General features: G+C 21.4%; 2 protein-coding genes and 1 long non-coding RNA gene across 4 annotated transcripts; all 3 read left to right on the forward strand.

The window, feature by feature from the left end:
* Positions 1 to 683: 683 nt before the first annotated feature.
* Positions 684 to 7,772, forward strand: Oseg6 (intraflagellar transport protein Oseg6). Its single transcript, XM_086906617.1, has 19 exons — positions 684 to 1,275; positions 1,477 to 1,856; positions 1,947 to 2,157; positions 2,293 to 2,405; positions 2,468 to 2,885; positions 2,954 to 3,187; positions 3,277 to 3,402; positions 3,478 to 3,775; positions 3,849 to 4,047; positions 4,170 to 4,267; positions 4,367 to 4,649; positions 4,773 to 5,001; positions 5,113 to 5,365; positions 5,428 to 5,888; positions 5,964 to 6,060; positions 6,636 to 6,842; positions 6,916 to 7,202; positions 7,284 to 7,360; positions 7,442 to 7,772. The coding sequence occupies exons 1-19, from the start codon at positions 1,261 to 1,263 to the stop codon at positions 7,554 to 7,556; spliced, it is 4,101 nt and encodes a 1,366-aa protein (XP_086762743.1). The 5' UTR covers positions 684 to 1,260; the 3' UTR covers positions 7,557 to 7,772.
* A 1,200-nt stretch (positions 7,773 to 8,972) lies between these two features.
* LOC116414362 (uncharacterized) lies at positions 8,973 to 10,067 on the forward strand. 2 transcript variants are annotated; one of them, XR_015291690.1, is made up of 3 exons: positions 8,973 to 9,250; positions 9,452 to 9,650; positions 9,723 to 10,067. It is a non-coding gene; the product is annotated as an uncharacterized LOC116414362 (long non-coding RNA). The 2 variants fall into 2 exon arrangements; XR_015291691.1 differs by having other exon boundaries at positions 9,463 to 9,650.
* A 710-nt stretch (positions 10,068 to 10,777) lies between these two features.
* On the forward strand, positions 10,778 to 14,658 carry MSBP (membrane steroid binding protein). The gene is made up of 3 exons (XM_012490958.2): positions 10,778 to 11,698; positions 12,090 to 12,236; positions 12,501 to 14,658. The coding sequence occupies exons 1-3, from the start codon at positions 11,365 to 11,367 to the stop codon at positions 12,614 to 12,616; spliced, it is 597 nt and encodes a 198-aa protein (XP_012346412.2). The 5' UTR covers positions 10,778 to 11,364; the 3' UTR covers positions 12,617 to 14,658.
* Positions 14,659 to 15,628: the final 970 nt, after the last annotated feature.

Consider the following 15,628-nt stretch of genomic DNA (forward strand, 5'->3'; position numbering starts at 1 on the left):
CATTTATATATCACATCAACTCTTCGTAACGTTCTATTTTTGAATCTTTTGTTTTCGTCGCTTTATCTAAACTATTTGAATAATATGATTACTCTACACTTTAAAATGCTTCAAGTTCGCGCAAAATTATTCAAAAGATATAAATAATACCCGTTTATCTGTATCCCTAGAATTTGTTACTAAACAACTTTTATCTCGTTGCGTAAGATGATATAATGTTTCATAGCTTATTTCGAAACAAAAATTACGCGTAGCAATACTTGTATAATTATTTCTTCCTAAACAAAGACACTATGAGCTCACTATTAATGATGACAAAATATAAACATTTTAAAAATTATTGAAAAAAACTAAAAATGAATTTATAAATCTGGATAGCTGAATAAACATTTGTTATCCAGATACAACGAATATATTACAACAGTTTCAATTTATTTATTAAAGATGATAAATTTAAAATTTTAATCTTTCGACATAATCATCATCAGCACAATGTTTTGATGAATATTACCGATAAAATATTAATGTAATTATATACATACCTGATGTGTATATACATTTAATATCCAAAAACATGTATATACATTTGTTTACAAAATATTTTGTCATTTTAGACATGAAAGAACGCAATTTAAATTCAATTTTAAATCATCTTTTTTTTTTTGCACATACTTATTTTAATCATTCATCCACGTTTGGTCCATTTACTTTTTCTTAACCTTACTTATCATCTTGCAAATTCATATCTTTGTACTATATTGTATTACGAGTTGCAAAATACGTGCAATTTTTTGATGATAAATAATAATCGATCATGTTCAAATAATAATGGCATACTTTAATTAACCTCACTTTATACATTTATTACATTTATTACTTTATTTGTTAATTTTATTTCTAATTTATTTATAATTGTATATATAAAAAAAATAGTAATAAAATACCGCACACTTCTTTGCTTAAAGAAAAAAGAATAACTAAATAAATTAATTATAAAATGCGATACTACTACTAACGCGATACTTATTGATATCCATGGCAACAATTGTGTACACAATTAACATAACTTTAAATTGATCAAGCTTACCGAAATATAAACAACATGGCGAATAAAAGAAATATAAAGTTACATGTAAAATATATCATTTAATAAATTAATCTTTTAACTATGCGGCATCAAACTGTTCTTATATACATATTATTGAACAATTAGCCTGTTTAGCTTTCTTGATTATAACGCTAAACTATTTAATTTCAAAAATGTCGACTGAGAAGGTAGGTTAATATATTTATTATTATATATTTATTATTATGAAAACTACAATTTTTTTACTTATTGAATTATAGCATTTAAAATTTTAATTATAATAAAAAATATTTAAAGATTATGATAAAGAAGATGTTTATCTTTATTCAAAATACATTTATCACTATTTATTTTATTCATAGCTATACTTGTCAAATATTTTGATACAGGTTCTTTATCAGTTATATCAACCTCATGGTTCTGGTACTGTCTATATTTCATGGCGCCCTGGTAATAGTACTCATTTAGCAACTACTGGTTATGATTCCTCAGTTGCTATTTTTGATAGACAAGGTGATTTACAAGAACGTATTCAAATTGCTGGTCTTTGTACTGGTTTTGGGTGGGATTCCGATGGAGATCTATTGGCTATTATATCTCAAAATTCATCTGCTATTATATTATGGGATGCAACAACTGGAAAAAAAACACAAATTGATGCTGGTGTAAGAGATGGATTAACATGTATGATATGGGCAAAAAGAACTTGTTTATTAGCAGTAGGAACACAGAAAGGAAATTTAATACTTTATGATCATATTAATTCAAAGTATGTTATTTTGTTTCTTTATGTGGAATATTCCTACATACATTATTATATTATATACTTATATATATTAAATGATGAATTAATATGTAGACGAATACCAATTTTGGGAAAACACAAAAAAAAGATAACATGTGGTGCTTGGTCTTATGAGGGTCTTCTTGCATTGGTCAGTGAAGATAAGATTTTAACTATTAGTACTAGTGATGGAGATACAAGACGTGAAATACCTCTTCAAGGAGATGCATCTGATATTCAATTTAATGAAATGAAAATGGATCATAGAGTTGGGGGTGAAAATACAGTATGATTTCTTTAGATAAATTAATAATAGTATATAAATATATTTAGTATATATATAAATATAATTTAGTATAAAAATACTATCATATACTTGTGTGTTTATATGTGTATTTATTTTGTTATTGTTTGCTCTTAGGTATCTCTTATTATTAGTAAAACTACTTTATTTTTATATAATATTTTGGATCCAGAAAATCCTATTGAATTAGCTTTTCAAAAACGTTATGGTCCTATTGTTACTTATAAATGGTAAGATTTAAGAAATTATTTAAATTCAATTATCTTTTTTTATTCCAAATATTGTATTACAGGTATGGGGATGGATATATTTTAGTTGGTTTTCAAACTGGATATTTCACTGCAATATCCACTCACATTAAAGAAGTTGGTCAGGAATTATTTCAAGTTAAGAATCATAAAGATTCCTTAACTGACCTGGCTATAAGTCAAGTAATAGGAAAAATTGCTACATGTGGAGATAATAATATAAAAATACATAATTTACAAAATTTAGAAGAGACTGAAAAATTGATTACAATAAATGGTGAAACCGGTATTAGTACAATAGAATGGTCAATGGATGGCACAATGATAGCAACTGTAACTTATAGTGGAAATATTTTAGTTTATTTAATACAGATTCCTAAATTATTTAGCGTTTATGGAAATAGAATTGCATTACTTACTAGTTTAACAGAAGTTACAATTTATCTTTATACATTGGATAAGGTAGATGTATAAAAATTAAAAATTTATATTTATAAAATTATATTCAAATATTTAAAATTATTTTTTAGGAGAAATCAGAACCAATAATAATTAATACCATAATAGAACCATCAGTATTAGCAATTGGTCCTATGCATGTAGCAGTGGGATTAAATAATAGAGCATTATTCTGGGACATATCAGGCATCAATTATAATACTACAATCCACTTTGAAAGAGATTACTTAGCAACAATAGATTGTATACGATTGAATGAGACTTATGCATCTGTTTTATTTGATGGCAAATTACAATTGCATTCGGTAACAAGTATATTAAAACACATACAAATTATTATTATAATATATTAATAAATTAACTACATGTGTATATTAATATATTATTCTTGTAGATTAAAATAGATCAAACATTAACAAAAGAAGGGAAAGATACAAAAATGTTCCCAGGTTTAAATGCTTCAGATTACAAAATAACGTGCCATGCCCTCAGTACTGATTTTTTAATCTATGGTAGTGATGTAAGTTATTTATATAAATGTATAAAGTTCTAAATAAACAATGTTGAAATTAACTTGTATTTATGATATATTTAGATGGGCCATATAATTTATTTTTGTCTAGAGATTTTTAATCAGTCTACTGAACATATACACAATAATGGTATAAAAGAAATTTATTTAGATACAAATGGAACACAATTGTGTTTTTTAGATAATAAGTTTGATGTTTATATTTATAATCCTGTGCAAGAAACTGTTTTACAAATTCTTGATTGTCTAGACTGCATTCAAGGTCTAATTTGGGATCAAAATATTTTGGAACGTAATATATTTGCTATTTACAATAAAACTGTCGTTACTACATATATATTTGTAAAATATTTTATTGAAGGTAAATTGAAATTTGAAAATCATATAATATATACAATATATAATAAATACAAATATATATTTTTTGAAAATAGGTATAAAAATTATAAAGATAAACTCAACAAAACTACCATCTGAAACATTACCGCTATTGATGTACTCTGGAGAATTGACATTAAGTTCAACAAGTAATAAGTTAATGCAGATTACATTATCTTCTCATGAAGATATAGGAAATATTGTAGAATATACAAAAATGAAAGAAATATTAGAAAATCAAATTCTTTGTAGAAGGTACAAAACATTACATTTTTATCTATTTTAAATATAAGATATTTATTCTATTTCTATTATTCTATTCTATGATTTTATGATTCTATTTATTCTATTATTATTTATAATTCTTTGTATTTCAGATTTGAGCAGGCATGGATTACATGTGAAAAAATCAACGAAAAAGAATCATGGTTAAAATTAGGAGAAAATGCAATTGCAAATTTAAATATTGATTTCGGTATTCGTTTTCTTTTTGTCATTATTATTATATTTCGAAATCATTATACATATAAATAAGAAATATATATAAATTATATACATATTATTTCTATCACAGCACTTCGAATTTATCGTTATTTAGAAGAAGTTGCAATGGTTTGGGCATTACAAAACATGGAAACTATAGATGAATTACCATTATTATGTGGACATGCATGCATCTTACTTGGTAATTACAATCAGGCAGAGCAATTTTTTTTACAATCATCAGAACCAGTTCAAGCCTTATATTTGAGAAGAGACTTAATGCAATGGGAGCAGGCATTAAATTTAGCTCAAAAATTGAAAGCTGATGAAATTCCATATATTGCTAGAGAATATGCTCAACAATTAGAGTTTATGTAAGAACATAAAATTTATAAATTACTTGTGTTTAGTATTTAAAGTTGAATATTAATTTCTATATTCATTTTCTTTTTTATTATTTTATTACACATAGATAAGAAATATATAAATATTTTTAGGGGTAATTATCCAAAAGCATTAACAAATTACGAACGTGGATTGGTAAATTTAAATAATATATATAATACAACTATATATAATCCTCATCATCGAAATCTATGTCTTGCTGGAATTGCAAGAATGTCAATCAGATGTGGGGATAGTAGAAAAGGTGTGAGTATAGCTATGGATAATGAAAGTTCAAGACAATTAAGAAAAGAGTGTGCAGAAATATTAGAATCAATGAAGGTATGTATTGTGACTATAAATGTATATTTCAAATATATATATATATATATATATATATATATATATATATATATATATATATATATGTATATATATTATTAATTGTTATAGCAATTTAATGAAGCAGCTTTATTATATGAAAAAGCTGAATATTTTGATAAAGCAGCTTCTGCATATATAAAATTAAAAAATTGGCCAAAAGTGGGACAGCTTTTACCACAAATTTCATCTGCCAAAATTAATATACAATATGCTAAAGCCAAAGAAACTGAAGGCAAATATGAAGAAGCAGCAAAGGCATATGAGATTGCAAAAGATTACGAAAACATAATTAGAATTAATTTGGAATATTTAAATAATCCTGGTAATGTAATATTATGTTTTAAATATTATTTGGAATTTATATATATAACTTCTTAATTCTAGCTCGAAGTGTTGAAATAGTACAACAAACTAAAAGTATAGAAGGAGCTAAAATGGTTGCAAAATATTTTCAAAAGATGAATGATTATAATTCAGCAATTAAATTTTTAATTTTATCAAATTGTCATGAAGAAGCTTTTCAATTAGCTAACCAACATGGAAAAATGGAATTATATGGAGAAATTTTAATAAATACGATTGATGATAGTAATTCACGGACAGAAGATTTTAAAAGTCTTGCTATGCATTTTGAATCTCAGAAAAATAATTTTTTAGCTGGAAAATATTATTTCCATGCTAAAGAATATCAAAAAGCATTACGACATTTATTAAAAGCTGTACAATTAGTAACAGATGAAAATGAAGTTCTTACATTAGCTATTGATACAGTTGCTTCATCAAAAGATGATAAATTAGCAAATCAATTGATTGATTTTTTATTAGGTGGAGATGGATTGCCAAAGGTATTTTTTAGTAAAAATATATGTAATATATTAATTTAATAGTTGATTATTATATATTATATTTATTCGTTATAGGATCCTAAATATCTATTTCGATTATATATGGCTAGAAAACAATATAAAGAAGCTGCAAAAACAGCAATTATAATTGCAAATGAAGAACAAATTAATGGTATCTTTTATAATATTTCTATTTATAATAGTTTCTATAATTTCAGTTATACATTAATAATTTAATAATAAGTATTATAATAGTATAAATAATATAATAAGTAAATTATTATATATAATTATATATAGCGATATCAATTAATGCCGAAATAATATATATATCATATGCATTTCTAATTATAAGGAGTAAAATTTTAAAAACATTGAAATTTTCAAAATTTTACTAATTTTTAATTTTTATTTAAATAATTTATTCTTATTATCAATTTATTAATAAATTTCATATTTTAAATATTTTAAAAAACAATTTTTTCATGGTTTCTTGTTATCATACAATATTAGATGATTTTTTTATTTTTATTTTTCTCGCAAAATACTAGAAATTTTTCAACAATCAGGAAATAGTTTTTTATTTCTTTAATTTTTCACAACTTCATATTATTGTTTTATTAAAATTTTTTTATTAAAAATTTTTTTTAATAAAATGGTTTTATTAAAATTTTTTATTTAAAATTTTTCTTTATTTTAAATTATCTTATTTTTTATATTGAAATATTAAATAAATTTATTTTACAGGAAATTATAGAAGTGCTCATGATGTTCTATTTGGCATGTATCAAGAATTAAAAAAAAATAAGATTAATATACCTTTAGAAATGCAAAACAATTTAAGACTTTTGCATTCCTATATTCTTGTCAGACTTCATGTAAAAAAAAATGATCATTTACGTGGTGCTCGTATGTTAATAAGAGTTGCCAATAATATATCAAAATTTCCATCACGTTAGTAAAAAAATATTTATATATTTTAAAATAATATATAATTTATTAATATTAATCTCCTTTTTTACTTCAGATATTGTTCCAATCTTAACATCTACTGTAATAGAATGTCAAAGAGCTGGATTAAAGTATGCTGCATTTAATTATGCTGCTATGTTGATGCGTCCAGAATATAGAAGTCAAATTGATGCTAAGTATAGTAAAAAGATTGAAGCAATTGTAAGAAAACCACCAAAATCAAAAGATAACGAAATTGAAGATGAACCTTTAACTCCATGTCCATATTGTAAAAGTAAACTTCCAGAGACAGAAATTACTTGTGACAAGTGTAAAAATACAATACCTTTTTGTGTAGCTACAGTTAGTGTTTTTTAAAGTATTATTAGACATTTTGAATGTTTTAATGTATTTTTTTTTTTAATTGAGCATGATAATTTTTAGGGCCGACATATTGTTGAAGATGATTTTGCAGTATGTCCACAATGTGATTTTCCTTGTATAAGAAGTGAATTTTTAAGGTATGTATTAACATCTTATTTGAAAAATAATGCATATATAAAGTTATATTTTGTACTACGTATTATATTCTGATATATTAGGATCATTGAATCTGAGAAAACATGTCCAATGTGCTCAGAAAAAATAGATGTCAATATGATTTCATCCACTCTTGATATTCATCCCTATCTTGATTTTCAAGAAGAAAAATCATGAATAAAAAATCTAAACATTTCCATATTTAGTAGAAATATAAAAGATAAAAATATTATTATCACTTTCATGCCGTCCAATATAAGTATAATACAATTAAATACAAGAAACATATTATATAATTTCATAAAATATATAAAACACATGCACAAATCTAAATAATAATCATACATGAAATAATATGTAGATATTAGTATCAATAAACTAGTCTTTTAATAATTGTGAATGATTTAATTTCCTTATATATATTGAACAATTTACTACTATAATGATAGATATTGTTAAGTTTTATTAATTGTATATATCTTAATAATTTATTAAAATTATTAAATCAATATCAAATTAAGCAAGATAAATATATTTTTTAATATATATATATATATATCATAAAGATATTTAATATATATATATATATATCATGTGAAACATTATTGCAAAATTAATTCTAAAGAACAAACAAATACAAAAATATATTTTTATGTACAAAATATTGATGTTTATTTATGAAGTTATAAACAATTTAAATTTGCATTATTGATTATCATATTGGTTCCTTTATCTAAATTCATAGAAAAAATAGATATTAAATATGATATTTATATTATTATTGTAACTTCGATCACTTAAGAATTTTATTTTAGACGAATTTCGGATTCCGAAGGATTTATGGGATATTCTAATGTTCTATAGATAAATATTAAAAGTATATAATAAAATGTCATTATGAATAGCGATTTCAAATATCAAAGTTACCAATTGTCGATAATGTGCACGTGTGATACTATTATAGAAGGAAAATTATTTTTTTTTTTATTTACTAGACAATGAAAGAAATCAATATGATTCCTTTTAATATAATTCGAAAAATAAAGCATTTTTAAATACATATAATTTTTATTTCATATATTTCTAACAATAAAATTGTTTTTTTTTTTGGAATCTATTTATCAAATTTTATCATTTTATAAGAAAAATCTTCGAAGTTTTATCTCTCCATAAATAAAATTTAAATAAATAAAAAAGTAAAATTCAATTGACTATATTTATATATATGCAATAAATAATTTATGCATAATATTTCAAAAATTTCTTTTATTATAATTGGAACCAGTATTAACCTTTATACAAAGCTTTTTATCGAATTTTCATTTATAAAATTAAATATTTTCATTTATTCTTCTTAAATTTCTACTTCAATATTTCAATCACTACAATTTGAAAAATTTCAGCTTTTTTTTAAGATTCGATTATAATTATTGTACGAGTCTATATTGTATTATAAGTTGATATTCGATTTGATAAAGGAGTATAGGTAATAAAGTATATTTCAAATATACTTTCAAACAAATATTATCAGCGGTAGTTAATAGATGTGATAAATCCAATTATATAAGAATGTGAATGACTATATGATTGTGTAAGTTGACTTATCTCTAAATAAGACTAAATCTTATTTTTTGCCATCTTATTAACAATGCACAATATAATTATTAATCATATATAATTATATGTAATTGAGAAATCATTAATTTTTAAGTAAAATCTTCAGCTAGTGATTTACAAGTGTACTAATAATTCTATTGTTTCACCACAACAAAAAGAAATAGGAATAAAAAGAAATATGGTTGTCAAAAAAAGCAGATTTTTAAGAATTAAAGATCCCATTGGTTCCACAAATGTGATGAATAGATAAGAAGGTAATATGGCTTAACGAACTTAATTATTTATATCAAGTATAGTCAAAACCTCAATTTGATGCATTAACTAGAAGTTAATAACAAACTACTCAGGGTCAAATACCTGATACTTGTTTACCAGTATTCCAATTGGTAAACAAACTATTTTAAAATAAATTTTAAAATAAATTTGTTTTTTCAAATAATTTAATTAGTTAATAGTCTGTTTTCAGGTGTTATAAAATCTGTTGATCCAGAAAAACAAAAACTTATCCAACAATTAATTCTTTTATTTCATGCACATACCACACAACATGAAAATCAAATAAATAGTGATATCTGGCAATATTTGTTAATAGATTGTAAAATTATGAAAAATATATTAATTCACTATAAGAACTTCTTTAAATGGGAAAAAATTGTACAGTATCATATTTCAAGATAAAGTATTATTTAGAAACATTGCAATAATTGTATATTTTTATTTTTGAAGCAAGAAATAAAAACAAAATATATTACTGCAACATCTATAACTCAATCAAATAATTAAGCAAATCAAAGCTAAATGGAAAAAGCATATGATGCATTTCATGTCCAGGAAATTCCATGTTCTACTACTACTAAATATCTGATTTAGTAATCAGTCAATATGTTTCAAGAGAAATTATTAATCATTGGAATCAATGAATGTAACAATTGTTCTGTATGTTTTTCTTTAAAAAATAAATATTAAATACAATATAAAACACAATGTACACAAATTAAATATTAAATATTAATAATAATAGATATTAAAAATATGTACATATCATTGTCAATAAAAAATCTTCAACAATTATAAGATTCACTTTTTTTATTATCTATATTATTACTTTACTATTATCAAGAATCATATATTGTTAAATTTACTAATTTTATGTATTTTAATAATTTATTTAATATAATATCAAATTAAAATACATTTATTTATAAATACATTAATTTATTCAATATAATATCAAATTAAAATACATTTTTATACGTACTTAATGTAAAATATAAAAAATATATATAATGTTATATATATATATATATATATATATATATACATATAAACTAAACTTGCAATGTTATATATTTCATAAATATTAATAAAACATATGAAGAATAACAGTGACATCTAACGGCAATATATATTGGTCAAAATTTCATTTGTTAAAATTTTTCATACGGAAAGTATACTATATATAAATGATAACGAAGAACTATAACATAGCATGACTTTGAAAAATTTTGCTGAATCATGATGTTCAATATAATAATATCCAATTTTCAATAAATTAAAATATATCTTAACTATATTAATTTAATTGAAAAAGATATTCTAAAGAAATAAAAATTTTAAATAAATTATTTATTTTTATAAAAATAATTATTTCTATGAATTGTAATAAAATTTATTTATTTTTATTATTTTTAAGATTAAACTATACTTTTTATATAAAAAATTAAAAAAATATATGGTTTATAAAAATTTAAATAATTATGATTTTCAATTCGTCAAATTTTAAAACGATGTCTTTATGTATACACATTATGTCTAATGTAAAATTTTAATTTATTTTTTTTAATTTATATATATTGCACTATAAAGTTATTATTAATTTTAATAAAATATATATTATTAATATTTTTATGTTAAAATGCTTGAAATCTAATTTTTTTTAATAAATAAACAATAATTTTTTAATTTTCATATATTTGTAATTGTAAATTTAATGAAAAAATTATTATAAAATAAAAATCATAATAATAAATATTGTTTTTAAATTAATAAATTTTATTATCTTGACTAACATCAAACAAATAAAAATCTTATATAGTTCTCGGCATACAATTTAGTAGTGGGGTAGTATGTTATAGAACATAATCACATCAGTATAGGTGCTAGAGTAGCCAGCACCGGCATGTTATCAGTACATGATTGAGGTTGTACGATACGGTTTAAACGATATAATTTGACAGATACTAATTTAATTTTTCAAAAAATCATTTTAAATTTGTGCAAAAATTATAAAATACACGCATAACGCGAAATTAATCAATCATAAAGAAATATCGTTTTATTCTTCATCACTCAAGAACTGGTGGTCAAAATGGCGGAAAAGAATGACTCGCCGGGTTCCACTTCAACTTCTACCGGACATGAAAGTCAACCACTACTTTCAAGTTTTATAACTGAAATTGTAAAGAGTCCAATAAATCTTGTTTTAGTAGGCGTAATTGCCCTTTTGGTTTACAAAATTGTTAAAAGTAAGACAAAAATTGAAGAACCTGTGAAAGAAATAAAAAAACTGCCACAATTGCGTCGTGATTTTACACTTGAAGAATTAAAAAAGTATAATGGTAAGGGACCAGATGGACGAATATTAATTGCTATAAACGGTAGTATCTATGATTGTACCCGTGGTGCCCACTTTTATGGTCCTGGTAAGCATATAATCTTTTACTAATTTATATGATTAGAAATGAGTTCATATCGTACACAAAATTACTTAATTGTTATATTTTCTTACCTACCTCAATTTTTTAATGTTTCTTCATCTTCGTCTTGGTTATCGCTTGACCTCTGCTTACGTAAAATAATTTACAAACATCATGAATATTAATCATGATAATTATGATATAAAAACATGACTTGAGATTAATAGTAGATGACTTACATTTCGGTCATTATTTAATTATGACATTCAATTACAATATATAAAAAATCTCATTAAATAAATTAAAAAATTTATCTATAAAAATAATTAACAAATATAATTATTTTCAACTTTTTTTTTTAAATATTTTATTTATTTTTATCTATTTTATTTTATAGGTGCTCCATATGAAGTATTTGGTGGAAAAGATATTAGTAGAGCCTTAGCAAAATTTTCATTGGAAACATCACAGGAATATGATGATCTAAGTGATTTGAAAACTGGAGAAATGGAATCTATAAGAGAATGGGAAGAACAATTTAAAGGTAATTATTTAAGATATATTTTTTCAATAAAGAATATGAAGTTATAAAATACAAAATGATATTTGTTACTTTAATTTTAAAAAAATATATTTTTAGAATTTTTTTTATGTATCTTAATATTAATGTATCATCATAATAAATCTTTATATATTAAATTTTAGTTTATAAAATTTGAGATTAAATTTATTTTATATAGTTTAAATTAAAATTACATTAAAATTAATCATACTATAAATATTATTATTTTCATTTTTTTTATTTTAGAAAAATATGATTATGTAGGAAGATTATTAAAACCTGGTGAAGCACCTACAAATTATTCAGATGAGGAAGATGAAGGTAGTCAACTTGAAAATGAAACAAAGTCTAAGAATGATTGACTGTTTGATTTTATATCAAATGTTAAACAGTCAAAAGGATATTGCGCACACACCATTGAAAGAACTCTTAAAATTGTAGCTAATGAACATATTTATGGACATTTATCTGGATATTTTACTACATCATAATGATAAAATAAAAATTAAAATGGTATCTTTTGATCAAATTAAAAATATATGATTATTCAAAATTGTTATATGTAAAGACTTTCTTTGAGTATCCAATTTTTCAATCAACAAGGATACTTTAATAGTATAATGTTTTTATATATGTACAAAAGATTTCTTATACACATCTATAAAACTGGCACTAGAAATAAGAAAAGTTTTGGACTATATTCCATTAAATATCTTTGTTTATATTCATTCACACCATATAGCATTTGGTACATGTATACATGTATTTGGTATCTGTAATCTTTAATAAAATGGTGTTATATTTTATATGCATTTGAAATTTAATATTAAGTTAATGCAGTATTCTGCAAATTTATATTATGAGAACAATAATTGTTTCTTAAAATAAAAACATTATGCTTTTTAAAAACAATATGATACCATCTTAAAATATAATACAATTTCAATTGTTACTTAATTAAATCTATTTTCAAAAATATATATTAAGTATTTCAAAATTTAATTATGAAAAATTTTTGAAAACATTGCTTACAAAATAATAAAATTCCATTTGAAAATTTATAAAAAAACAATACATGTTTACTAGTCTTTTATATATATATATAAAAAAAAAGAATATACATAAAACTTAAATTTTAATATGTTGTATAATTGTTATTAATATATTGCAGAATTGCTAATATTTGCAATATTGTTTATAACATGACAAATTCTTTATTATCATGCAATTATTTAATAATTGTTTTCAAATTAAAATAAAAAAAAAAAATAACATTATTGGGAAATCAGTACACATGTTATATGTTATATAATTTTAATATATATATGCATTTTCTTAATAATTAATGCAATTAATCTAATCTTAGTTCTGTTTTATAATAAAAAGATATATAATTAATATTAATTACAGTAAATAATGAATTTTAAATTTTTTTAATTGTTTAAGAAATGATATTAATTAATTGATATTAAATAGTTATATATAATTAAATGGAATTTATTTGGTCTTATTTATAAAATTGATATTTTCATTGATTTTCAAATAATTGTAGAAAAAAGAGAAAGATTTAAGTAATTTAAATAAAAATTTATGTGCAATATTCTAGAAATGAAATGTGCAAATGATACTGTATTCTATATACTGCATTTATGCCACAATGTTTTCAAAAAAAACATTCCCACAAAACAAAAATATTTGTAAATTCTGTAATTATATCATATCAATATTTCATATTTATATATAATTTTGATTTCAATATCAAAATTTTTGAAAAAAATTGCATTTTTTTTAATACTATAATACACTTTATGCAGATCATATTCACTTAATTTTTGGTACAACAAATCATGTGATAAGAGACTGAGTGAATTTTTTGAAAAAATTTTTATTGTTAATTTTCTTTATATTTCACTCATAATAAAAATGATGATGTTGTTCTAATATATATTTGTATATGTACAATTGTTCTACATACATATTCTTTTAATTCATATAAAACCAATTCGTTTAAATTAAAGTTTTAATTAAATAACTTGACTAAATTAAATATATTTAATAATAATATATTACTTTGTTGTATATGTAATTTATTAATTAATGATTTATTGTTTTATTTCTACTTTAAGATGAATATGAAAAACGTTATTTCGTATTATATTTTTTCTGTTACATGATGTGGTACATTTGTGTGTTAATTACTTAATCAATTATTATATTGATCAGTTATTATATTGAAATTTATGTAAGATTATTTATAGAAAGTGTTAAATATTGATGTTGCAATGTACTTTTTGTTATCAAAAAATGAGTAAATAGTTTGTAAAATGCAGATGTAGATATTCAATTGTTATATTTGGGTGATATTAATTCTTGTTTATATTAAAAAAAAAATTGTTTCTTTCAAGCAAATTGTTTATTTATTTGTACTTAATTTATTCCTTAACATACTTAAATTCTTGTTATAATACTATATTATATATAATTGCTATATTATATATATACAGACATGATTTTAATTTTCTAAAATTTTAAAAATATGTATATTGCATTAAAAGTTTTTTTCTATTACAATAAAAATTTATTTTTATTTTATTAATTTGTATTATTTTTGCTAAGATTACTTTAAATTAAATAAATTAATTTAATGAAATTAATTAAATATTATATTAAAATATTATAATTTGCAAATTGTATAAACAAATATTTATTTTGCAAATTGTTATTAAATTATATAAATATAAAAAAGTAATGAATAAATGTATTTAATTTCAAATTTGTAATATATAATATATAATATATATTAAATGTTTGATTTCATCTATGTCTGTATATATACATAATTCAAAAGAGTAAATTCATTTTAAAATACACATTTTTAGAAATAATATTTTTTATTTATATTTTACTTTTTATTTATTCAATTATTATAAAACAATATATAAAATATATTTATTATATATCTTAAAAAAAAATATATTAAAACAATTATTCATATTTCATATCATGTCACAATTAAATTATATTGATTTTTTAAATGCTAAAAAACTAAATTATTATAATAATATTTAAAACATGTTTCTATAAAAAAATCTGAAAAATAGAAAAATATTTTCAAGACATCTTTAAAATAATCATATAAGCATAACGAGGGTTGTCTTTGATTTATGATGTAACGTCATTTAACTGAACTTGGAGATTTATCTCAACCTGTGAATAGTCTTTTTATGACTTTGATACGATTTGAACACAAACGACCTTGCTCCTATAATTCATGGGAATTGTTCAATTATTTTAAAAAAATAATGAATAAATGTATTTATAATTCCAAAATTTTTTTCGGTAATTTTGTATCATAAAACTTTAAGAAAGAATAT

Source organism: Apis florea, unplaced genomic scaffold (genome assembly GCF_048593485.1).
Source record: "Apis florea isolate Af1SG1 unplaced genomic scaffold, ASM4859348v1 contig_2495_pilon, whole genome shotgun sequence".
NCBI lineage: Eukaryota > Metazoa > Arthropoda > Insecta > Hymenoptera > Apidae > Apis > Apis florea.